We start from the raw sequence: 24,685 nt of genomic DNA on the forward strand, positions 1-24,685 counted from the left end.
CAATAAGTATTAATTAAGGATTAACTAAACAATTTTGTGTGTCCTCCTAAAATTTATAAGCGCTTTCTTGGGGGAGATTTAAGAGGCCTAAGGTGCTTTGAAAACAAAAACCAAAAAGCAGAAATCTGAGGCAATGCCTTTGCTCAGCCAGTCCTGAGGCCAATGTTGACTTTGTCTCTGGGGTCAGTGCTGGGGCTTGAGGTCTAATCCCATCATGAAAAGCCTGAATGCAAAAGGGTATGGGACATGCATGGATGCAGAAACTGCCCCAGTGGTAGACGATGAAGCCACACAGCACTGGACGCAGTGTATAACCAAACATGTGGACTGAATCCAAAGCCATCCTGTAAAAATGCTTACTAAGAGAAAAAGCCCAAGCTGAGGTTTTCCCATTAGCTTCCTCCTTCCTAAATGGTAATACCTGCCCCAAACCCTGTACCAAGAACTGGCCCTTCTGCTCAGAAGTGAGAGATCGGGAAGTCACTTACCAGATGCAGGGGCCTGGCCACCAGGGGAGCTTCCAGACCCGGCACCTGCCCTCGCTGAGCTTGGGAGCCTCCCATCAGCCCCGTCCTCAGGCTGGTCTCTGGCTTCCGTCCTGCCGGCTTCTTCTTCAGGGGGAAGGCCCATGCCATAGGCGCACTGGGGCAAGGGTCCACGTTTTGGGGAACCCACGAGGGGCTCACAGTCCTCCCCAGGAGGGTTCTGGCAACCTGTGCAGACATCTGCCCAGTTGGGGCTGGGGCTGGCTGCCCAGTGCGGGCAATGGCCACCGTCCACCTCTTTTTGCAAGTAGTTTTCAGAGGACACAGGAGTCCAATCAGTCCTGCACAGGGGCTCAGCGCAGTCGCAGTTTTCTGAACCCACTGTGCTCAGTGTCCCTGTGAAGCACTGGCTTAAACTGTCATTCTCCCCCACCTCCAGGGGTTCAGAGAAAGGAGGTATGGATTTGCTTCCAGGCTCAGTGAGGAACAGTAAACGGTCTGCGGGCTGGGAGGGCCTGTCCATGTATTCATCTTCCGTGGGCATCTGTCTGAAGCTGTCTTCCTCTATCTCGGTCTCGCTGACCAATGAGAGCATCCTGGCATCTTCGCCATGTGCATAGGGACCACCTCCTACACACGTGCCCTGACAGACACCACTTTGATCTGGGTAGCACATATCTTCTGGAAATGTCTTCTCCTCCAGAGTCAGCAGTAAGACACCTTCACACACTCCCTGCTGACCAAAGGCTGCCGTGTGTGTACTGACACAACTGTCGCCTGAGGAATCCTGCCGATTTACATTCAGAAGGCAGAGGCATTAATACCTAGAGTTATTAGGATAAGTTTAGCTAAACATTGCTGAAAACGGTGTTTACACTGATTATTTCCACCATAACAAGTACGGATGGAAAACTGACCATGGAACTTTGTGTTATTTCAAATTACCGAGTGCAGGAGAACTCTAGAAACAAATGAATCTAGCTGCATCTCAGATGAAAAGCATGTTCACATCTGAGCAAGGGGAGGAGCTAACCCAAATGACTTTTGAACACAGTATCCTGACTACATATTCTCAATCTACATACAAAACCCCCAAACAACTGTAAACAAATATTGAACTCGAGTTAGCAGCTCTGTGTATCACTGTGGTATGCTCTAGTAATTCTGAAACTACATTCTGTGTATTCTAGAATTGAGCAAATGAGGAAATATACTGAGAATAATAGGAGCCAGGTTTCATACAGCTGGGGAGAGAAAGATTCAAATATGGGAAAGGGAAAGACCAGAATGAATCATGTTAAGTTGGCCTGGAATTGGAGAAATCAGTTTGAGCTTATGCTTTCAAATGTATACATTTTATATCAAGGAGAGTAGATCTAACCAGGCATGGTGGCTCATGCCTGCAATCCCAGGATTTTGGGAGGCCAAGGTGGGTGGATCACCTGAGTTCAGGAGTTCAAGACCAACCTGGGCAACACAGTGAAACCCTGTCTCTACTAAAAATACAAAAATTAGTTGCGTGTGGTGGCAGGTGCCTATAATCCCAGCTACTTAGGTGGCTGAGGCAGGAGAATTGCTTGGACTTGGGAGGCAGAGGTTGCAGTGAGCCGAGATTGTGCCATTGCACTCAAGCCTGGATGAGAGAGTGAGATTCTGTCTCAAAAAAAAAAAAAAAAAAAAAAGGAAAGAAAGATCTAAAGGACATAATGTAATGATTAATGAAAATTTAATATCAAATGTGGGTTGAATAATAGTATTGTACCACTGTTAAATTTCTTGATTCTGATACATGTACTATGGTTATATATGAGAATGTCTTTGTTCTTAAATACACACTGAAATATTTAAGGATATGGGACACACGGTCTGCCATTCACTGTAAAATGATTCAAGAAGAAAACATACCTGTGTTCATATACGCACATACAGAAAGTAAGCAAATCACAAAGCAATGAGAGAAAATAGAAACAACTGGTGGGCCTATGTCTGGGGTATATGGAAGGTCTTTGTCCTATTCTCACTACTTGCCTATAATTTTGAATTGTGTCAACATCAAATGTTACCAGAATAACTACAGAGTCAAGGAAAGTTGCAGTTCCTCCTTCTTAGGAATCTGTACCAGACAATCAAGATTGGTATTAAAAAAAAAATGACATGAACACAGAGATGACGGAAGTGGAAACAAAGACAAAGAAAACAGGCATCTAGAATGAGCCTGGACTTGGGCTTTGAGCTGCTTTGCAGGGATCCATCCTGGAATTTGAGGTTTGATCACTGAACCTGGAAATGCCCTGTAAGCAAACAGGCTGAGGCCGGGCGTGGTGGCTCATGCCAATAATCCCAGCACTTTGGGAGGCTGAGGCAGGTGGATCACTTGAGGCCAGGAGTTCGAGACTAGCGTGGCCAACACGGTGAAACCCTGTCTCTATTAAAAACGCAAAAAATTAGCCAGGCGTGGTAGTGGGCGCCTGTAATCCCAGCTGCTCAGGAGGCTGAGGCAGGAGAATCACTTGACCTTGGGAGGCGGAGGTTGCAGTGAGCCGAGATTGCGCCCCTGCACTCCAGCCTGGGGCACAGAGCGAGACTCCGTCTCAAAAAAAAGTGTGTGTGGTGGGGCGCTCAATATGTGACTAGGATGGCTCTACCAGCCTAACTGTTGAATGTACTGAACAGAGGCACCAACAACTGTTCACTCTACCTTATCTCCACTTAGGCGGCCACAAGCCTCATTGATCCAGTGCCACAAATTAGCTAGAAAACAAAGCAAGGATAAGGACTTCAAATTATTATCTCCCACTTCTTTTCTTTTACATAAAGGTTATTATGTATATTTAAGGTATACAACATGTTATAGGACAAATATAGATAGTAAAATGGTTACTATAGTGAAGCAAATTAACATACCCATCATCTCACTTAGTTACCCATTTTTATGTGTGTGTGGCAAGATCCACTAAAATTTACAAATTTAGCAAAAATCTTGAATATGATACAACATGATTAACTACAGTCCTCATCCCTACATTAGATTCCTGGACAACTTTCTTCATCCTGCACATCTGCTACTTTGTATCCTTTGACCCACATCTCCCCATTTTCTTTCCCCCTTCCCCTGGTAACCATTGTTTTATTCTATATCTCTGTATATTTGACTTTTGGGGAACACCACACATATAAGTGCAATCATTCCAGATTTTTATTTCTGTATCAGGCTCAGTATTATGACCACTAGGTCAGTTCAATATTATCTTTCAACAGAGTCCACCGCAAGTCTTTCCGTGAGCGCTCCTTGGAGTGAAAGCATTTAAAAGTAAATCAACTGATTTAAAGGCTATGAAGGGCCAGGCGTGGTGGCTCACACCTGTAATGCCAGCACTCTGGGAGGCCAAGGCAGGTGGATCACTTGAGGTCAGGAGTTCATGACTAGCCTGGCCAACATGGTGAAACCACATCTCTACTAAAAATACAAAAATTAGCCGGGCATGGTGGCACTGTCCTGTAATCCCAGCTACTCGGGAGGCTGAAGCAGGAGAATTGCTTGAACCTGGGAGGCAGAGGCTGCAGTGAGCTGAGATTGTGCCACTGTACTCCAACCTGGGTGACAGAGCGAAACTCTGTCTCAAAAAAACAAACAAACAAATAAAATAAAAATAAAAAGTAAAGGCTATGAAGCCATCTCACTCCTATCAAAAACAGAACTTCCTGTTCTATGCAAAGCAAAACATGATCCACTAATGTTTCAGTGACTTCCTCTGGGCACATTTGGGGGCTGTCAGAGGTGCTGCTATGACTACAGACATTCTCATTCTCTTAAGTTTTCTTTGGCTATGAGGGACTAAGTTAGACATCACAGAAGAACAAAGAAAACATGTCTAGGAGACTGATTTTTCCAGTGAACTAGCTTGAAAGTACTATAAAAGTGAGGCAAACACAGCAAGCTAGGTGTCAGACCCACTGAGACCAGCGGGCCCCGAGACCTTTTCCACTATAACTGGCTGCTTCTCAGAAGAAAGAAGAATATGTTCAAAAAGCACATCTCCACCCACTCTTACAGAAGTGATGAAACCTAAAAGGTTAAATTTTATGAATTTTAAGAAATCTATGAATTTATATTATGCAAAGATACAATTTTATCCTACTTCTAATGAACATTTAATGTTGGGCTCACTATAAAGACTAAAGTTAGGGCTGGACCTGGTGGCTCACACCTGTAATCCCAGCACTTTGGGAGGCTGAGGTGGGTGGACTGCTTCAGCTCAGGGGTTTGAGACCAGCTTGGGCAACATGGTGAAACCCCCATCTCTATAAAAAAAATACAAAAATTAGCCGGGCATGGTGGTGCATGCCTATGGTCCCAGCTACTTGGGAGGCTGAGGTGCGAGGATTATTTAAGCCCGGGAGGGAGGTCGAGGCTGCAGTGAGCCGCGCTTGTGCCACTGCAGTCCTGCCTGGGTGACAAAGTGAGACCCTGTCTCAAAAAGCAACAACAACAAAAAACAAAACCGACTAAAGTTAGGAGTTGTCAAGTTCTCCATGAGAAGATCATCACAGTTCAGTTTAACAGCTAATGAGCACTCAAGCTTGCCAGGGATGGTACTAAGCAGTCTCATCACAAAATAGGGGAAATAACAGTTCCCACCTCATGGTGCTGTTGTGAAGATGTACTTAGTATATGCAAAATATATATAGTCATGTCGGCAAATATTATTTAATATATGTCAGCTATTACTATCATCATCATTATTCTTGCTTCTTTTCTCTCACTTTGCAATTATATATCAAGGTAACCCCCCACCACCACCAAAAAAAAAGGACAGTTGCAGCTGTTTCCTTGGAGGAATCAGTCTAGACAATCACAGATGGCACTAAAAAATAATACCTGTCCACGGAACTGATAAACATGCAGACCTGTCATGATCACGTCTCCCCTGGACAACTGCAAACAGCTTCCTAACTGGTGCGCCTGCGTCTACTCTCACTGTACCACACATTTGTTTGCTACTCTAAAGCCAGAGGGCCGCCCTTGGTCCCCTTTGCTAAGGACAAGGAGCAAACTCCTTCAGCAGCCCTGCAGGGCTACATGGTCTGGCCATGCCCTCCTCTCCAGCCTCGTCTTCCACTTGGTCCCTGACTTTCTGCTACTGTGCCATTAGCTCCTTCTACCCCGCTAATGCACCATGCTCCCCTCATCATGCAGCTCTCTCAGGATAGAATGCCTGTGGTTCTCCTGATGCCCCTTGCCTAGCGAATTCTGACTTGTCTTTCAGATCTTAACCCACCCATTTCCTCCTCTGGGAGACCCTGGCTGGCCCCAGGGATGGGCTGACCTTCCATCATCTGCCACCTGGTGCTCAGCACCTTCCCTTGCATACTCGGCTTCCCTCCGTGGGCTTAACACCTACACTGCCCACTAAGATGCTTCCTCCAGGAGGGCACTGGCTGTGTCTGTGTTGCTCGATATTGAGACCCCAGTGCCAGTCCAGTCCCTGATGATCAATAAACATGTATGGATGAATGGATGAAGAGCTAACAGTCATGACATCCAATTCAGTAAACAGTAGGCTCATATGGCAGTAAAATAGTATCAAAAAGAAAAACCTAAAGAACAAAACATCAGGAAGTCTGTTTATCTCACATAAACATGACTACAAGCGACCTTCATCATCTGAACATGCATTATCCAAATCCCCAGTAATGATGTTGTTAAGGAGGTGAAGCTGCACTAAATAAAAGCATTAAACAATGAACAGACTCTTTAAAAAATGGTCACCACTTGGCTGGGTGTGGTGGCTCACACCTGTAATCCCAGTACTTTGGGAGGCCGAGGTGGGTGGATCATGACATCAGGAGTTCGGGACCAGCCTGACCAACATGGTGAAATCCCATCTCTACTAAAAATACAAAAATTAGCCAGGCATGGTGGCAAATGCCTGTAATCCCAGGTACTCAGGAGGCTGAGGCAGGAGAATCGCTTCAACCCAGGAGGTGGAGGTTGCAGTGAGCCGAGATCACACCACTGCACTCCAGCTTGGGTGACAGAGCGAAACACTGTCTCAAAAAAAAAAAGGTCACCACTCAAACATTGCTCACTGCTTAACACTGGCATCTGCAATCCCCATCTTTCCTCTTTAATTAGTCTTCTGATTGTCTAGTGCTTCATTTGGCAATGTAATGGTTAGAGAAGTAGCTAGATATGCAGGGTCTCTTGAAGTCCAAGGGTGTGACGTGGGAGAACTGATCAAATCACAGCAAGGCAAAGGTGGGCCCTATAAATAAGCAATCAACTGGGCTGGGCGTGGTGGCTCACGCCTGTAGTCCCAGCACTTTGGAAGGCAGAGGCCAGTGGATCACCTGAGGCCAGGAGATCAAGACCAGCCTGGCCAACATGGTCAAACGCTATCTCTACTAAAAATACAAAAATTAGCTGGGCGTGGTGGCAAATGCCTGTAATCCCAGCTACTCGGGAGGCTGAGGCAGGAGAATCACTTGAACCTGGGAGGCGGAGGCTGCAGTGAGTCGAGATCGTGCCACTACACTCCAGCCTAGGCAACATAGCGAGACTCTGTTTAAAAAATAAATAATAAATAAGAGAGCAACTGAAAATGGAAAAGGATGGTGAAACAGCAGGTTTTTAATATTCAAGTCAAAAGAGAATGACTTGAATATTAAAGGAAAGATTAAGAGATATTCTTAGGAAATCTAATGATGCCTTGAATCCTTTCATAAAAATTACACATTTTTAGCTTTGTAGTCTAAAAGTTAAACATGACGTGATGTTTAAAGACACTAACAAATTTGTGTGGGAAAATTATTCCCAAGAAACAGGATAAGACTTGACTGTCTATTCTAAGAATAAGCACCTAAATTTTATTCAATATAACTTAGTTTCATAATCTGAGGTTCTTTTTTTTTTTTGAGATGAAATTTCGCTCTTGTTGTCCAGGCTGGAGTGCAATGGCACGATCTTGGCTCACTGCAACCTCCGCCTCCTGGGTTCAAGCGATCCTCCTACCTCAGCCTCTCAAGTAGCTGGAATTACAGGCTTGTGCCACCACGTCTGGCTAATTTTGCATTTTTAGTAGAGATGGGGTTTCACCATGTTGGCCAGGCTGGTCTGGAACTCCTGACCTCAGGTGATCGACCTGCCTCAGCCTCTCAAAGTGCTGGGATTACAGGCGTGAGCCACCGCACCCGGCAAAGGTTCTTATTTCAAACTAACACTCCAGCCAGAAAATCCCCCCTACCAATCATCTAAATATTTTATGTATATTTTAAATGCATGCATTAAAAATTGATGTATTCTAGGATAAATGCAAGCTCCTGTATACGTGATGCTGCGCAGTCTATACAACTTAAACACAGAGCTTACAAGTCATCAGTTTCCTGAACGCCAGCGTATTCTTGTTCCCTTATATACAACTAGGCAGTATATTGGCTTTTTCAAGTTTTTGGAGTTTTGTTTCTTTTCGCCAGAGAGTGATAAAACGTGTTTTGCTTTAGTTTAAGCAGATCGCCCTAGGCAGCAAGTGGACAATCTACTCAACTTGCAAAGCATTTACCTAGAAATCTATCTTTTAAGATTAGATTGCAAAAACCACCATAGACACAATACCTGTGAGTGCTTTCCCTTTTTTCCTATAGCAAACGCCAAAGATGATGGCAGCCACTAGGGCCACAGACGCAAAGAGAAGCAGAATTATTAAACCGGGCAAGTAAACATGGGGTTCTGTATTGGAAGAAAATGAGAAATATGGTATTAAAGATTCTTTAATTTTACGCAGTTGAAAAACAAATCCCGGTAAATCAAACCTCAGAATCAAAAATATTGGTCTGGGATAGCAGAAGTGACAGCCCCCACCCCTGGCTGCCCTTTGTCCGTGAGCGCTCACATTCCGAAGGGTGAGATCCACAATCTCAGCCAGCCCTGCTCAGTCCAGTTTCGCTCTACGGGAGAGCAGCCAGGGCCATTACGGTGTTTCTACCTTAGAACAGCTCTAATCATGCTCACCACATCACCCAGTCTCATTCTGGCTAACCTCCGGAACCCTTCAGTATCCCCAGATGAATGACCTCTGCAGACAAAAGGAGCTTCTTGTATCTCTTTCCTAATAGCAACAAGGCACCAGGGGTTTGCTGGTCATGAGAACAGAACCACAGCCATCCTGTGAAATATTTCTGTAGTTTTCATCTCCGACACCATGTAGACCCAACCGTTTTCTTCATCCCTCCCTGATCACTTCATTGGTAGAATCCTTGTTCAAAACTCTTGATTTACTTGACCTGGTTTCCTGGACTCCTACTTTTCCTCTCCTCTTTTTTAAAATAACTTTTTATTCCTTCAGTTATATTTAATGTTATCTGCCAAATGGTTTTTAAAAAAGTTTGCTCTGATTGTGTAACTCCACATCCAGAATACTTTAATGTCTTCCTGTTTCCCAAAACATCAAGGCCAAACCCCTGATTTCTTGGTCAAAGCCTGTCAACCCGGTTATTCTGTGGCCTATTGTTCTCTTTCCTCATCTGAAAGGTCTTCTTGCCACTTAAGCCATCTCTTCCGATATCTGGACCCACACCTCCACACTGTCCTGTTCACCAAGTAACCAGCCTCCACCATCAACTTTCTGGCAATCTGAAACTCTACTGAAGATTAATTTAATGTGGCTGGGCGCAGTGGCTCACTCCTGTAATCCTAGCACTTTGGGAAGCCAAGGTGGGCAGATCATCTGAGGGCAGGAGTTTGAGACCAGCCTGGCCAACATGGTGAAACCCTGTCTCTACTAAAAATACAAAAATTAGCTGGACATGGTGGTGCACGCCTGTAATCCCAGCTACTCAGGAGGCTGAGGCAGGAGAATCGCTTGAACCCGGGAGTTGGAGGTTGCAGTGAGCCAATATCATGCCACTGCACTCCAGCCTGGGCAACAGAGTAAGACTCTGTCTCAAAAAGAAAAAAAAAAAGATTAATTTAATCTACAACATGTTCCATTGATAATGATAGCTAGATCCTAACAATTTGGGGAGATGACCAAAATCTCCTCATAGACACCCTCACTTGTGACCACCACCATCCCACCATGTCTGAGCATTTTAATTAATGTTTGCAGCTCTATTTTCTTTTTATGTATATTAAAACATTATTAGTTACCCCCAATCCAGTGTAGAAAATTATCAAGGAAACAACACACCTGGAATTAAAATACTGATTAAAATGAAATATTGAGCTGACCATGCACAGGATTAAATAAAGGGGGAGAGGACGCCCACAAATCCATGTGCCATCTGGGAGGGATCTAAACCAGCGGACTACCCTGGGGCACATCTATCAACCAACAGGCTCTTTTTAAACATACCATTTGGTGGTTTTCTAGCTGGCAGAGAAGAACTGCAAACCACATCGGATTTCTCTGTCCCATGATGTTCTACTGTCTTTCCAAGGAAGGTACAGCTGTGGGGGTAAAGGTAGTTCAGTGCTTTGGTTTTATATGCTTGTTTTTAAAAAAGTGAACAAATGCAAGACTCTCCCAGATTGCCAGCTCCTTCAAGAGAGGAACCCATGCCTTCTTGGACATCTGAATCCCCTGTGCCCTCCACAGGGAGGAGAACAGCACAAGGTGGGACAAACAAATAAACAAAGGCAAACACTGCCTGTGTTCTCTGACAGCTACTCTGAGATTGTGGTCAGCAAAGGAGCAGAGCAGAGTCTTCAGGAAAGAATATTCTGGCTGTGCCTGGGTGGCTCAGGCCTGTCATCCTAGCACTTTAGGAGGCTGAGGCAAGAAGATTGCTTGAGCCCAGGAATTAGAGACTAGCCTGGGCAACATGGTGAAACCCTGTATCTACAAAAACTTAAAAATTAGCTGGGTGTGGTGTACATGCCTGTGGTCTCAGCTACTGCAGAGGCAAAGGCAGGAGGATTGCTTGAGCCCAGGAGGTTGAAGCTGCAGTGAGCCATGTTTGTACCACTGCCCTTCAGCCTGGGCAACAGAGCAAGATCATGTCTCAAGAAAAAAAAAAAAAGCATATTCTAACAGTTTCAATTACATGGTTAAGTGATATGCTTTTGCTGACTGCTTTTTTTGAAAAACACAGAAAATCCTCTTGGACATAAAATTTGGATAAGTGAATCAGAAAATAAACATTTATTTATGTATTTTAATTTAATTTTCATTGTTTAAAAATGTGAGATGGGGTCTTGCTATGTTGCCCAGTTTGTTCTCAAACTCCTGGGCTCAAGCACACCTCCTGCCTCAGACCCCTGAATAGCTGGGATTACAGGCATGCGCCACTATGCCCAGCAGAAAATAAACATTTCATAAGAAATATACAGGGAACTGAAAGAATCATTAAGTTGATTATTGGTATTCAACAACAAGCATGTGATGAAAGGACCCATGAATTCCACTATAGATTTACTCACACACATGAGAAATCATATATATATGAGATTCTTCATTAAAAAATTATGTATTACTGTAAAAGACTGGGAACAACCTAAGTGACTATCAATAAAGAACTTATTAAATAACTTAAGGTACATCTCTGCAATGAAATACTATGCAGCTGTGAAAAGCCATGAAAATCATGAACTGGTGAACTAATATAGAAAAAGCTTCAGGATATAATATGTGAAAAAAAAACTCACGATGTTTACAGCGTGCTATAGGAGGCTTCTATATGTACACACACACACACACACACACACACATAACTGGATGAATAAATCAGTGATGTTGGGAAGTCGGGAGAAGTAGGTGTGACCACTGAATAAACGTTATAAATCATTTTCAACCAAACAAGGTTAGAAAAAGCTGCAACCATAAGTCACAGATTACCAAATCTAAAAAGTCACACGAAGTTCCTGTCACACATAGGACTGAAGAATTAGTTTGACTGGTTTATTTTCCCCAGGCTGAATTGACAGACTTTTTCCATTTTGAACGTGGCTTCAAGAGGAAGCCTAACCCAACAGAATCCGTCCGTTTTCAACCCAGTCAAGACAGTGGAGGTTGAGTTGTTTAAAAACCAACCATCTCTTCTGACTCCTTTGTTGTTACTTACTTGGTCCAGGGTCTGCATTTGTCCGTGGAGGAAAAGGCATCTGAGAAGTAGCCTGCAAGGCAAGGTTTGCACACCGTGTCCTTGTTGGGCTGCACTGTGGGGGAAAAAAAAAAAAATATCCCAGACAGAACAAACAAAAAACAAATGAGGTCACTTAGAGATCATCCAGGCTGGGACTCCAGAGGACTGGAGGTGAGGCACTGCCCCTCTCTGCCCTCACCTCCCACCCCTGTGCCCGCCCCTGTGTCTAACTCCTTCAGCTCCCACAGGCTTGGGCCCACAAAGCAGTTCTGACCCCAGCAGTGAGTTATGGAACCACGCTCAGAAAGGTAACTGGCTTGATGTCGGGCCACTAACACTGGTATGTGATGTCCAGGTCAGGCTAGCTCTGGTCCTGACATTTTGTTGTTCTGAGCCACTTCCCTGGTCACCGACACTTTGTTTCCTAGTCTGGGAGCCGATGTTGACTGCTCCTGCTATCTGTCTGTTTTCCCCCATGCACCTGCCAGCTAGCCCAGCCTCTGTCTGCAGGGAATGGTAGACACATTACTGCTTTGAAAGGAAACTCACTGTCCTGACCTCTTCTGATGAGCTTAATCTCCTCAGTCCAAATAGCAGAGTGTCAACAAAGTTTTCTCAGTTAAAAAAAGAAGACGAGGAAGAACCCTACTGGTCGCTTTCCCTGCAACCAAGGGTTGATATCAAACATTTTCTATAAAGGGTTATAGAGCAAATATCTTAGGTTTGCAGGCCTATGGTCTCTGCTGCAGCTACTCATAGCATGAAAGCAGTCCAACAATACATTAAAAACAATGGATGAGGGTGTGTTCCAATAAAACTTTACTGATAAACACAGTGGCACAATGGATGTTAGACCCCTTCCTTAATGGACAGCGTTGAAAGCAGGAGCTGATCCTGGTTAGTGAACTGACTTGACTCTCATATTCTTCATAAACTACACTGTCAAAATAAATGTCTTAGGTTTCCTATGCCTATTCCCTCTACTGCAATCCACACATGATGATTCTTTGGTAAGTCCCAAGAAAAACATTGGCTACTATGTGATATCATAATCAGGCAACTGGCTGGTGCCCAAACCACAAATTACTCCTGAAATTAGTAGCACTTCTGTGATTTACTTTCATGAATAAAACACTAAAAAAAGGAATTAAATTTTCTTTGTCCAAAGTCAAGTACAAAGTATACTCTTGACTTCTGCAATTTGGCTGGCTAAGTAGGGTACCCGCTCCTTCACCTAGCAATTTGATTTGCCTTGAATCTTTATTAAGAAGAGCCCAGTTGACATCTAATAACTCACATTAATTTGAACAGCTTTTTAAAAGAGAAGCACAATCTAGAGTTGTGAGAAGCCCTCAAAATCGAAGAGATGGGGGCTAACAGGCATACAAAGGGTTAAAGGTGTTAATTTCCATAGCTTGACTTCCATATGACTCTTAGTAACACTGATCTGCCAGAAGCATCCTGCAGGCTCCTTTCCTTGCTCCCTTTCAAAATCACACTTTTCCCACTTTACAAAAGATATACTTCTTACCCACCCCATAATTTGCTGCTATGCTGCCAAACCTCTGAGATGCCGAACCAAGTGACAAGTGGAAACACTGGGGATGGCAGAGCTCCTGTGCCCCCCAGCACAGCTCCCACCTTTCCCGCTGTATGAAGGGCAAAAGCAGGATGACAGAAATGGGGCAGCTGTGATCAGGCTGAGTTGTTCTGAATTGAAATTATGCAGGGTGGGGCAGGAGTGAAATTTCCATTCATCTACCCCTTCCCCTCTATCTTCAACCTATTTTGTCCAAAAATGAACCCATTTCCAAAGGTACAAGGCAGAGAGAACGTCTAATAGAATCCCTGATGTGACATGCTGGTGAAAACCTGGAGGAAAGGCTCTGGGCCTTTTCTATTTTAGAACCAGAATTCAGAGGGAGTTGGCTGTGATAGGGAGATCCATTTTAACAATTAAAAAATCAAGTCAGACTTTTTGTAAGAGAAAACACATCTGGCTTAGTCAATGCATTTGATAATAAAGACCGAATGTGTCAGTTAGACTCTGTGATGGACATTTTCCTTGATATGAATTGAAATGGATAATATTTTAATTCTCCCAACCCTGTCCAAGTATTTTGGGTTAAAACCAGGTGCCTCTAAGGGAATGATTAATAGGCATAAATAATAATTTGTTAAGTCTTGGAAAAAATCGCTTTTGTTGTACTTCCTAGAAGTCAGGAAAGCAAATTACTCTAAGAAATACTTTTTCAATTCAAAAGGATTTCTATTTCTTTACTTTCAACAAAATTGAAGGACACAATTGAATTCTCAACTGATAGATCGTTAAAAATAACTTCTGATATCACATCAGTAGGTGAGCTTGGATACATAAATCAGAAGGTACTGAAATAAATTGAGGGACACGCCTATAACCAGTGTTTCCTTTGCCATTCAGTTATTTATGTGAACAAATTTCTCAGCACTTACATACATAAAAACAAAAAGTAGAAACAGAATTGATGTTGAATGCTGTTGCATTTTAGCAATAAGTAATATTCAGCCACAAATACGTGCATTGGAAAAAAAAACCCACTCATTATGGAGGTCAGAAGTTTTTACTTTTATGATTATAATATAGCAAAATAGGATATATTCATTTTTGACCAATTGTGTAATAATAAATGCAGTGACAACTTGGCTCAGAAGAAATGTTTTTAACCCTGAGTCAAAGTAAATATTTAAAAATTAAGATTTTGACCGGGTGTGGTGGCTCATGCACTTTGGGAGGCCGAGGTGGGCAGATCACCTGAAGTCGGGAGTTCGAGACCAGCCTGACCAACATAGAGAAACCCCATCTCTAGTAAAAATACAAAATTAGCCAGGCGTGGTGGTGCATCCCTGTAGTCCCAGTTATTCAGGAGGCTGAGGCTGGAGAATCGCTTGAACCTGGAAGGCAGAGGTTGCGGTGAGCCAAGATTGTGCCATTGCACTCCAGCCTGGGCAACAAGAGCAAAACTCCATCTCAAAATAAATAAATAAATAAAATAAACAAATTAAGATTTCAAATAGGTGCATATTTTTCAATATGTGCATATTCGAATATGAAAAGTGATTAGTAAAAACCCTCCAAGCATAAAAAATATATCAGGATAAAATTCTGTGGGGAAGGTGGAATGGATAAGAAACAAAAGGAGAGAAAGGAACTATGTAAACTGTCCAATAGTTAAATACAATTAGCTCATTTAAAAATGAATCATAGTGGGCATCAAATGGCCATGGTGTTTACATTCCCCTGGATTCGTTTCTTCAGTGTTATTGCAGTTATAATTCCCCGGTAACTAAGTCCTTATCAGTTCTTTAAACTTGTAACAAAACTTTTTAGATGTCAAGTTAAAAAACGTGCTGGGGTGGGGGATGCATGGTTTTTCCAAAATTCTAATGGGTGCACACTTTTCAAAAACGTCCAACCACCCCTGCACTATCCTGCTGGCTCCTAAGTGGGGATCCCAGGTTTCCACAGATGGAGGAGCCCCAGCGCCCCCGGCCACGGCCAGATCATGTAGGCAGATTGCCCGCAGTCCCTTTGAAGAACCTAAGCCGAGGATTCATTCTCAGGTCTCGCCTGGGCCTGTATCTCGTGGAAAATCAGCCCCCACCTTTCCCCATCCTTCAGGTTCCTCCAATGCTGCCTAGCACCCTGGAGCTTTCTTGCTGCTATTATTATCAAGACTGTCTCAAAGCTGGCTTTGCATGGCTCAGCAAGAGCCGACAGACGCACACATCCAACCCGTACACGGGTGCTGGGCGCCCAGGCCCGGCGCGCACTCAGTGTTGCGGCGGCAGCACTCGCAGTCCTGGCTCCAGTGGTACCCTGCTGTGCACGCGCAGCGCCGGGGGGTCGTGCTGTTGCCGGGGTCCACAGCCACCAGGGCCTTGCCTGCGGGAGACAAGAGACAAGTCAGTGGCCAGGGAGGGGCAGGCAGCCCACACACACCGCCCACGACTGCACTGTCCAACATCCAGCCCAGAGCAGCAGCCCGCCTGGCAGGCCTGCAGAGTGAATCACCAGGACACTGCTCGAGAAGTCCCAAGTTCCTCCTCGCACTTCCTGCACTGGCACGAAAACGTCACGGGGGGTGCTTCTCTCTCTCATAATTAAGAGTTTTGTGGGCTTTTTTAAAAAGTCAATTTTCATGTGAGTAGAAAGATAAGGACTTGGGAATTGATGATCATTGAATGTTTTGGCGAATGCAGAAGGGTCACAGAGTTGAGCTTCCTCGTTTTCTGTAAATTCATATGCCATATAAGACTAACGTGAGTTTGGACCTTAGAGAACAGGGTTTCTGGAGGTTTAGGGTTCATCTGAGGATCCTGAGGCATCCCAGGGTGAAAATGGGTTGTTGTGGAGTGACATGCGTGGAGAGGGTACAGAGGCAGGCCCGGTGACATGCTTGGAGTCAAACTCTCCTCAAGCACTCAGGGTAACATGCTTGTTTCTGTTTTCACAACACATGGCCTTCTCGTTCCAAATCTCCTGGCCCCTTCCAGTTTTTCTAGAATGCAGGTACGTGGGAATTGATCTGTTGTAAACTACACACACACACACACACACACACACACACACGTATCTGTTATAAACTACATACACATACAAATATGAATCAAATTACTGATCAATAGTCCTCATTATTTGCAGATTCATATTTGTGAATTCATCTACTCAATAAAATTTATTTGCACCCCAAAATCAATCCTCTTGGTACTTCTGCAGTCCTTCAGGGACAGAACCGTGTACATTTTGAGTTGCTCCACACTCAGGTTTCTGGCTGAGGTTGGGCCAAGCGATGCTCTGCCTTCTTTTCAGCTCACAGAAAGTAAACAAGCTTTTTGTTGGTGATTTCCCTGCTTACAACAGCCCCCAACTGTCGTGCTGAAGAGCTGTCTAGTGTTCTAAATGCAAGAAAGCTGTGGTGTGCCTTACGGAGAAAATAAGTGTGTTAGAGAAGCTTCGCTCAGGCATGAATTACAGTGCTGTTGGCCATGAGTGCAATGTTAATGAATCAACAACATGTATCAAATAAGGTGTCTTTAACAGAAACACACATGAAACAAGGTTATGTGGTGATCAATCCGTGACAGTGTGACTGGAGGCTTGCAGGAACCTCACCCTGTAACCCACTAGGAGTAATGGCTCAGGATTTGCTAATTCAGTGTTCACGGTGACTTTATAGAATATAACTACTGTGCATAACCACAGTCAACTGCACGTACGTGCATGACCTCATACCCCCCAACATGATACAAAACAATAACATTATTTAAAACAGATCTTGTACCCTTCTAGGGCTCCTTCTCACCTGGATTGTCCAAACAGCCCCTGAACCTTATATTCCTGAATACTTAGAGGACTTCCAAGGGAAAAACAAGCCAACAAACCAGAAACCTGCTGTCTCTTATTGTCTCAAGTTACAGCCAGTAGGGAGGGGACACTTCCTATTTCCAATCTTTATAGACCCAAGCTTGGTGACCCTGGAGAAGTCCCCATTTCCTGCAGTGCCCACTCTTCCAAGGCCCCAGTCAGCTCTGCAACATCAAGGCCAAAATGCAGAAACATGTCCACAACACATGGGAACGTCCACAGACACATGCCACTTCTCTGGAAAATTCCAACTACTCCTAGGATCCCATCTGAATGTAAGCCTGGGTGGTGATGAATAATTTTGACATAATTAAAAATATTGTATGTAATGTACCAGATTTTTGGCTTTAATCAACTTTGGCAGTAGACAGAATGAATCTTTATTTCCAAGAGACAGCAATGAGTCAAGGTCATTACTAAGCAGTGGGAAAGAAAAAAGGCTTGATCAGATGCTTCTGCTCAGTGGAGTTTCCATGTTACCTTCCCCAGCCAAAATCTGCCAGCTGTCCCCAGCACATTAGAAAAATTATGGTGTTAAAAGAAACACTTATTCTCTAATTCTGTCCATTGGGGAAAAAACTTCTATACACAAGGATCAATCCACTAGTGAGTCTTCTCTAGAATCCAGACTGAGGTCACTAAATAAAATGTTCCTCTAAAAACAATCATGAATCCTTAGAGAAATGTCTGATTGTAGTTTAAGACAAGAATTGTGCAAGCTAAACATGGAAGCAATAGATGCCTGGGCTGTATCAAAACACCTTGGGGCACCTCATAGAAATGTGACAACATGAGCACCATTACAACCAGTTATTGCAGGTGGGGACCATAGCTCACGCCTGTAATCCCAGCACTTTGGGAGGCCAAGGTGGGGGGATCGCTTGAGGTCAGGAGTTCAGGACCAGCCTGGACACATGGTGAAATGCCCTCTCTACTAAACATACAAAAGTTAGTAGGGCATGGTGACACATGCCTGTAATCCCAGCTACTTGGGAGGCCAAGGCAGGAGAATCGTTTGAACCCAGGAGGCCAAGGTTGCAGTGAGCCAAAATTGTGCCACTGCACTCCAGCCTGGGAGACAGAGCAAGACTCAAAAACAAACAAACAAACAAACAAACAACAACAACTGCAATAGACTGAAACTGAAACACCTCAAATGCCTCCATAACATAAGTCCTTGGGAGAATGCTGGATGATTAAGATATTGTTTTGCAAAGTGATAAATAAGGTTAAAAGCATTTATTCTATCTTTTCTATATGTACTGCACTACAGGATGAATGCTTGTAACTTTATCAAAAAATAGTTGATGAGGGAAGTTTATCTTCATAAAGCAGGCCAGCTAATAAATGAAAAAGAAATGAGAGAAGCAGAACATCACCTTTCTGCAGCCCCTAATGGAAACAAATCTAACCCATGACCATCAGCAGCTGCTAATGTTAGAAAGAGGAATGCTCAGCTATTACATGGTTCCAATATTCTATGTATGAACTATATTATACATGAAGTTTGCCACAAACAAAACAAAAAACAAAGCAGAATCTGACTGGCCTTCTAGATCTAACAACCAATTTATAAGAAGGGGTCAGGCCGGGCATTGTGGCTCATGCCTGTAATCCCAGCACTTTGGGAGGCCGAGGCGGGTGCATCACTTGAGGTCAGGAGTTTGAGACCAGCCTGGCCAACACGGCAAAACCTCATCTCTACTAAAAATACAAAAATTAGCCAGACATGGTGGCACATGCCTGTAATCCCAGCTACTGGGGAGGCTGAGGCAGCAGAATAGCTTAAACCCAGGAGGGAGTGGTTGCAGTGAGCCGAGACTGTGCCACTGCACTCCAGCCTGGGTGACAGAGCAAGACTCCATCTCAAAAAAAAAAAAGAAATATAAGGGACAGAAGAATACATTAAATGATACCAAGGGAATGCAACCAACAAAATCTGGCCTGTGGAATCTCCACAGGACTAACATCACGGCTTCTTCAACAAATGAGCTCAATGGAAAAAGGAAAGAAGAGAGAGAAACGAACCTCTGTCTCTTAAGAGAATTAACAGACATATTTTGCTCCTGATTCCTTCAAATAAACTATACTTTAAAAAACATTCCAGGCAAAAAACTTAAGGTAGTCTGGTAAGGAGATCAAACTGTGTTAATAAAATATTTATAGTTTAGGAAAAAGGTGAAGAGTAGACCTGGTTTTGAGTCCTGCTTCACATGTGTTAACCTTGGAGAAGTTATTCAACCTCTCTGAATCTCAGTTTCTCAATCTTTAAAGGGGATAGGCCAGGTGCGGTGGCTCACACCTGTAATCCCAGCACTTTGGGAGGTCGAGACGCGCAGATCAGAAGGTCAGGAGATCAAGACCATCCTGGCTAACATGGTGAAACCCTATCTCTACTAAAAATACAAAAAATTAGCCGGGCATGGTGGGGGGTGCCTGTAGTCCCAGCTACTCAGGAGGCTGAGGCAGGAGAATGGTGTGAACCTGGGAGGCGGAGCTTGCAGTGAGCTGAGATCGTGCCACTGCACTCCAGCCTGGGCAACAGAGTGAGACTCCAACTCAAATAAATAAATAAATAAATAAATAAATAAATAAATAAGTATGGCTACTACCTACAGGGTTTCAGGGAGGATTAAACCACACAAAATAGGTGGGAATATTATGGAAACATTATGTCAAGTCTACGATGTGTCCCATGATTAAATGGCAACATAAATATATTCCAGAACAAATGTTCTAAATGAAGAATTTTAACACAGGTCTTGGGGATCTAAAATGCATCTTTCTTGGGATGTGTAGTCACAACTTCCTCCCATGTTCCTGAAACGAAACATCATTGGCTGCCTCTAAAACTGTTTCTATAGAAAGAGAGGTCAGGTTTCTACACTAACCACTGACACACTGACACGATGGGCTCACCTGTATCACAAACTTTATGCAGCAAGCATTTATCTTCTTCATTCCAGCTATCCAAGTATTCATCCGAGCCACAGGGCAGACATACACTGTCAGAGGTAGTAGTGCATTTAGAAGACATGTACTTTCCTTAAAAAAATGAAAGGGAAAAATGCAACCATCAAAAAACCAAAGCAAAACAGCAACACAAAGCAAAACAGCAACAAAAATTGCACCCATCTATAGGACCAATAATCACTGGTACCCATGATCCCAGGACACTCCCGAAAGATGACATGACACAGGAGAAGAGGCCACAATACACAGTGACTGCAGCACCCTGGGCAACTCAGGCCACTCAGCTGGCTGAAATAACCCCACCTGGGTCTGCTGAGCCTGTGGTCACAGCAGTCTCTTAATTCTTCTAAGTAAAAGGCCAACCACCCTCTGCACCCAAAAAGTCTGCTAAGGAATAGAATGATGAGCCAGGCACGGTGGCTCACACCTGTAATCGCAGCAGTTTGGGAGGCCGAGGCGGGCGGATCACCTGAGGCCAGAAATTTGAGACTAGCCTGGCCAAATGGTGAAATCTCGTCTCTACTAAAAATATAAAAATCAGCCAGGCGTGGTGGCAGGTGACTGTAGTCCCAGCTACTTGGGAGGCTGAGGCAGGAGAATTGCTGCCTCAACCTCTGGGAGACGGAGGTTGCAGTGAGCTGAAATCATGCCACTGCACTCCAGCCTGGGCAACGGAGCAAGACTCCATCTCAAAAAGAAAAAAGAAAAAAAGAAGGAATAGAATGATGATTTTTAAACTGGGCCGCAGAACTTGAAAGATCCCTGGAACCCACTCAGGGAATAAGGGGGGTAGGCAAGATGAACTTCATCACTCATCCCCTCTCCCCTCTGCCTTCCAGCTGGATAGGCAACTTCTTGTTAACTTCTTTTTGTTAACTTCTTCTACACTTACTACGGGCTCATGGTTAGCTTTGTTTGACCAAGTGTCACGCTGCGCCCCACCCGCCTATCCAACACACACTTGACAATCACTGGATCTTGGTTCTGCACATTCAAGAAATAAATGTAGCTGAAATATCCAAAATATCTTGTTATAAGGTAACCCACCTTCCCCTCCCCAGAGTGAAGAGAGAGTGCGGGCCCCGTGGACTGTGGCTTTCACTGGGGCTGCAGAAATACTCAGCCACACTTCTGGCAGAACAACTTGGGGTAGGTGGTAGCCAGTCCACCTTCTGCTCCTCAACAGGTGTATGGAAAAAGGCATGACAAGGGTTTAGGCAATTTTTAGCAGCAACAATTCCAGTGTGGTTATTCCAAAATAAAATTTCTGTGAAAACAATTTTAAATAAGAGCTGCATTTCACATTTTGAGAGTCTGAATCATAAAGTGCTAAAATATTAGTTTTTAAAAACTTCTTGCCATCTCGAGAAATAGTGTTTTGGAAAATTGTGTTTCAGCCCAAATTAAGCAACAGCTTTTAAAGTTGTTTTTGTTTTTTTTCTTTTTTAAGGGATTTTAAAATCCCTTCAAATCTCTCTCTATTGAGAGAAAGATTTTTGTCTTCAGAGTGACAGACATTACCACCTGCCACTGCCATAACGCGTCTATCCAATTTCGTTTTTCATCTGGCAGACAGAAAAAATAACAACGAAAGCCTCACCCACTTTTGAGGGGCAATGCAAGGTGGCTCGGAAGCAGGTGTACCTGGTTCACATTTGTTACAGCACCGTCCCAGATGCTCATAATGCCTCTCACTGGTACACGGAGGAGCGATCTGCAGAGCCACCTGAAAAGAACACTGAGGTCAGGCAGAGTCCACACAGCTCTTTCTGGATAAAACTAGATAAAAAGGGAATCACGAAATTACTTTTTTTTTTTTTTTTTGAGATAGAGTTTTGCTCTTGTTGCCCAGGCTGGAGTGCAATGGTGCGATCTCGGTTCACCGCAACCTCTACCTCCCGGGCTCAAGTGATTCTCCTACTTTAGCCTCCTGAGTAGCTGGGATTACAGGTTTTTTTTTTAGACAGAGTCTTGCTCTGTTGCCCAGGCTGGAGTGCAATGGTGCAACCTCACCTCACTGCAACCTCTGCTTCCTGGGTTCAGGCAATTCTCCTGCCTCAACCTCCCAAGTAGCTGGGACTATAGCCATGCACCAGCTAATTTTTGTATTTTTAGTAGAGATGGGGTTTCACCATGTTGGCCAGGGTGGCCTTGAACTCCTGACCTCAGGTGATCCACCCGCCTTGGCCTCCCAAAGTGCTGGGATTACAAGCTTGAGCCACCACGCCCGGCCTGCTTACCTTTTAACTTGTTAAACACACAGAGAATTTTAAAAAGTGGGGATAGCAAGGTGTTGTAAGGGCTTCCTGGGCTCTGGCCTCACTACCTGTTGCCTGAAGGACTGCAGGAGCTGTTTAAGCTTCCTCAGCCTCTGGTTCCCTTCTGGTTCAAAAGGGTATGATTCTAAGACAAATACCAATTTCTGAATCTGCCCATCTGAGTAAAACAAAAGAAAACAGAGCAGCCCAGGTGTCTGTAATCACCCAGAGATTCTTATCAGTTTGCCACAGAAAAGTTCTTTTCCTGATCAGCATTCTCAGTGTGAGCAAAAAACAACAAACCCTCCTGTTGACAAGCAGTCATGTTAGAAACTGAAGAGCTGGGCTTAGCTGAACAGACATCCACGTATGCGCTCCACACTTGCAATTCATGCACGTTCCCTGCTGCGTCCTCGAATACAGAGTCACAAACCTTCCCCTCAAGGGTCTTAAGAGTGGAATGAAACACATACCAGATGGGCCCTACCTCAGCAGTAGTAGGAAGGAAGCAGAAGCGGCCAGGAAGGCTTCCTGAGGGAGGTGGTAAGTAATCAGCCTTCCAAGATAAATAGAAATCAGCCAGACCAGGAAACAGAAACTGGCAGGTGGAGGTAGGGGGAGGAAGTAGGAAGACTTTGGACAATATGAACAGTTCAAACAGGGGCGATGAGGCCTGAAACAGCTCTTGGGTGGCAATAAGAGCCCTTCAGTCCAGCTGGAGCCCAGTGTCACAAAGGCAGTCGGGGAGGGCTTCATCTGCATATAAAAGTGCTCGGATGGAGGGCGCAGAGATAATACGGCTTGGAAGAAGCCATGCATCCTCAAAATAGCTCCATTACAGAAGGCAGCTTTATAAAGAAAGCACCAAACCCAGGAAAGCCCAGGCTAGTTGAGTGGGTGTGGGGCACACAGCCATCACGGACCTTTCTGACCTCGCCCTGGCCAGCAAAGGGCTTATGAGGAGGCTGAGGTCAATGAGAAGGTCCCAGTGTGTTATTGAGGTGATGTATGCCAGGAAGGCTGTACTTGGACTTGCTTCCTGGGCCCTGCTAACACTCCCCGTGGACACCGGATAACACACATCGGATGCTCCCCATGTATTCACTGGGTGACAGAGTCTTAGGGAAGCTGCATTGAGCCCAGCGGACTGAGGAAGAATTGCTTAAAAGAAACCACCACACCGCTCCCTTCTGAGGTGTTTTTCTCTGTTTCAGATGCCACCCTTCCCTGTCTCCCTCTGTGTGTAATGTACGTGCATAGAAGAAAGAGGCAAAGTGGTAAAACTGCATGTGGCCATGCAAACTGGGTCAAAAAGCAGGATTCATCCGAACCTAAGGATTCGTGAGCATTGTTGCAATGCTGATGACAAGGGCAAACAGGATAAATACGAGGTTGGACTGTATTTCAGATGACAGAGGGTATTAATTGCTTCTGATCCCCTAAGAGGGCAGCCACAGACTCAGTAAAATGAGCACATACTTTGTGTTATACACACAGAAAGGTACTTTTTAGGGGAATTTGGTAAATGCGATATCCCTGAAGTGGCTGCTTAGGGGCACTGTCAGATGTCACAGGCTGTGTCCCGGGCTCCAAGCCCTGGTGCCCGTTGAGTATATCTGACCTGAACATGTAGACAATTCACTCCATGTTTAGGAGTCTGGCTGTGATTCATTCAACCCACCTATCCTCTGACCCAGGAGCTTTACACCTCTTCAAAGAAACAAGGAAGTCATTGCTTCCAGAAATGACCAGCTGTCCTAACTTTTAATTGATTTTCACAGATATAAAATCCATTTCTCTCTCCTAAGCTTCTACCTCACTATGACTTTTCACCTGAATGTACCTCTTTTTTTCCCCCCAAAAAAATTGAGGTATAATTCACGGACCATAAAATTAAACCTTTTAAAGTATACCCACCGTTCAGTGGTTTTTAGCACTTTGGCAAGGTTGAACAACCATCGCAGCTATCTAATTCCTGAACATTTTCATCACCCCAAAACTGACATGTCTACTTGACAGAGCTATAGGATTACAGATCTTTTAAGCAGCAGCAGAAATTTTGCTGCTGGGAAAATTGCTATGGTGAAGCAGAAAATTATGCTTTTAATCTCATTTAGGGTCCAGCTTAAGCAGAAACCTACTTTGTTCTCTAGTTACATGATATACTTTGAAGTATACCTTCAAACCTTCAACATGGCAATATACATACAACTTAAAAGGCAACATAAGTACATATTTTTAAGGAAACGTGGTTTGCAGGTAAGTAAAGGAAATCTGGAAAACTCTTTAGGTTGTTGGTGCATGCCAAAGACAAAGCATGCCTTTATTATCCCCTTTCCTCTTCCTTTCTGGCTCGCTGCCTCCAACATTCTTTCCCTCCAATTGCAGACCCTTTTCCTCCCCATACAGCCCATAAAGCGTGCCCTGTGTTGGTCTCATTCTAATCTCATGCCCCAGTTCCAGCAACAAACCACCTGGTGAGCACT

The 24,685-nt window shown here is 44.2% G+C and overlaps 1 protein-coding gene across 4 annotated transcripts in view; it reads right to left on the reverse strand.

Moving 5' to 3' along the window:
• The window catches only part of TNFRSF11A (TNF receptor superfamily member 11a), a 62,032-nt gene that overhangs the window by 17,559 nt on the left and 19,788 nt on the right, over positions 1-24,685 (reverse strand). The window contains exons 2-9 of one of the 4 annotated variants that reach the window (XM_063638061.1): positions 21,586-21,667; positions 19,888-20,013; positions 15,343-15,486; positions 11,544-11,595; positions 9,836-9,930; positions 8,098-8,211; positions 3,184-3,236; positions 489-1,272 (exon numbers count right to left, since the gene is read on the reverse strand). In XM_063638061.1, the coding sequence (XP_063494131.1) occupies positions 489-1,272; positions 3,184-3,236; positions 8,098-8,211; positions 9,836-9,930; positions 11,544-11,595; positions 15,343-15,486; positions 19,888-20,013; positions 21,586-21,667 (1,450 nt within the window). Of the gene's footprint in view, positions 1-488; positions 1,273-3,183; positions 3,237-8,097; positions 8,212-9,835; positions 9,931-11,543; positions 11,638-15,342; positions 15,487-19,887; positions 20,014-21,585; positions 21,668-24,685 lie in introns of all 4 variants that reach the window. The other 3 variants (XM_063638037.1, XM_063638109.1, XM_063638143.1) reach the window with 3 other exon arrangements.

Source organism: Symphalangus syndactylus, chromosome 1 (assembly GCF_028878055.3).
Source record: "Symphalangus syndactylus isolate Jambi chromosome 1, NHGRI_mSymSyn1-v2.1_pri, whole genome shotgun sequence".
In the NCBI taxonomy this organism is placed as follows: Eukaryota; Metazoa; Chordata; class Mammalia; order Primates; family Hylobatidae; genus Symphalangus; species Symphalangus syndactylus.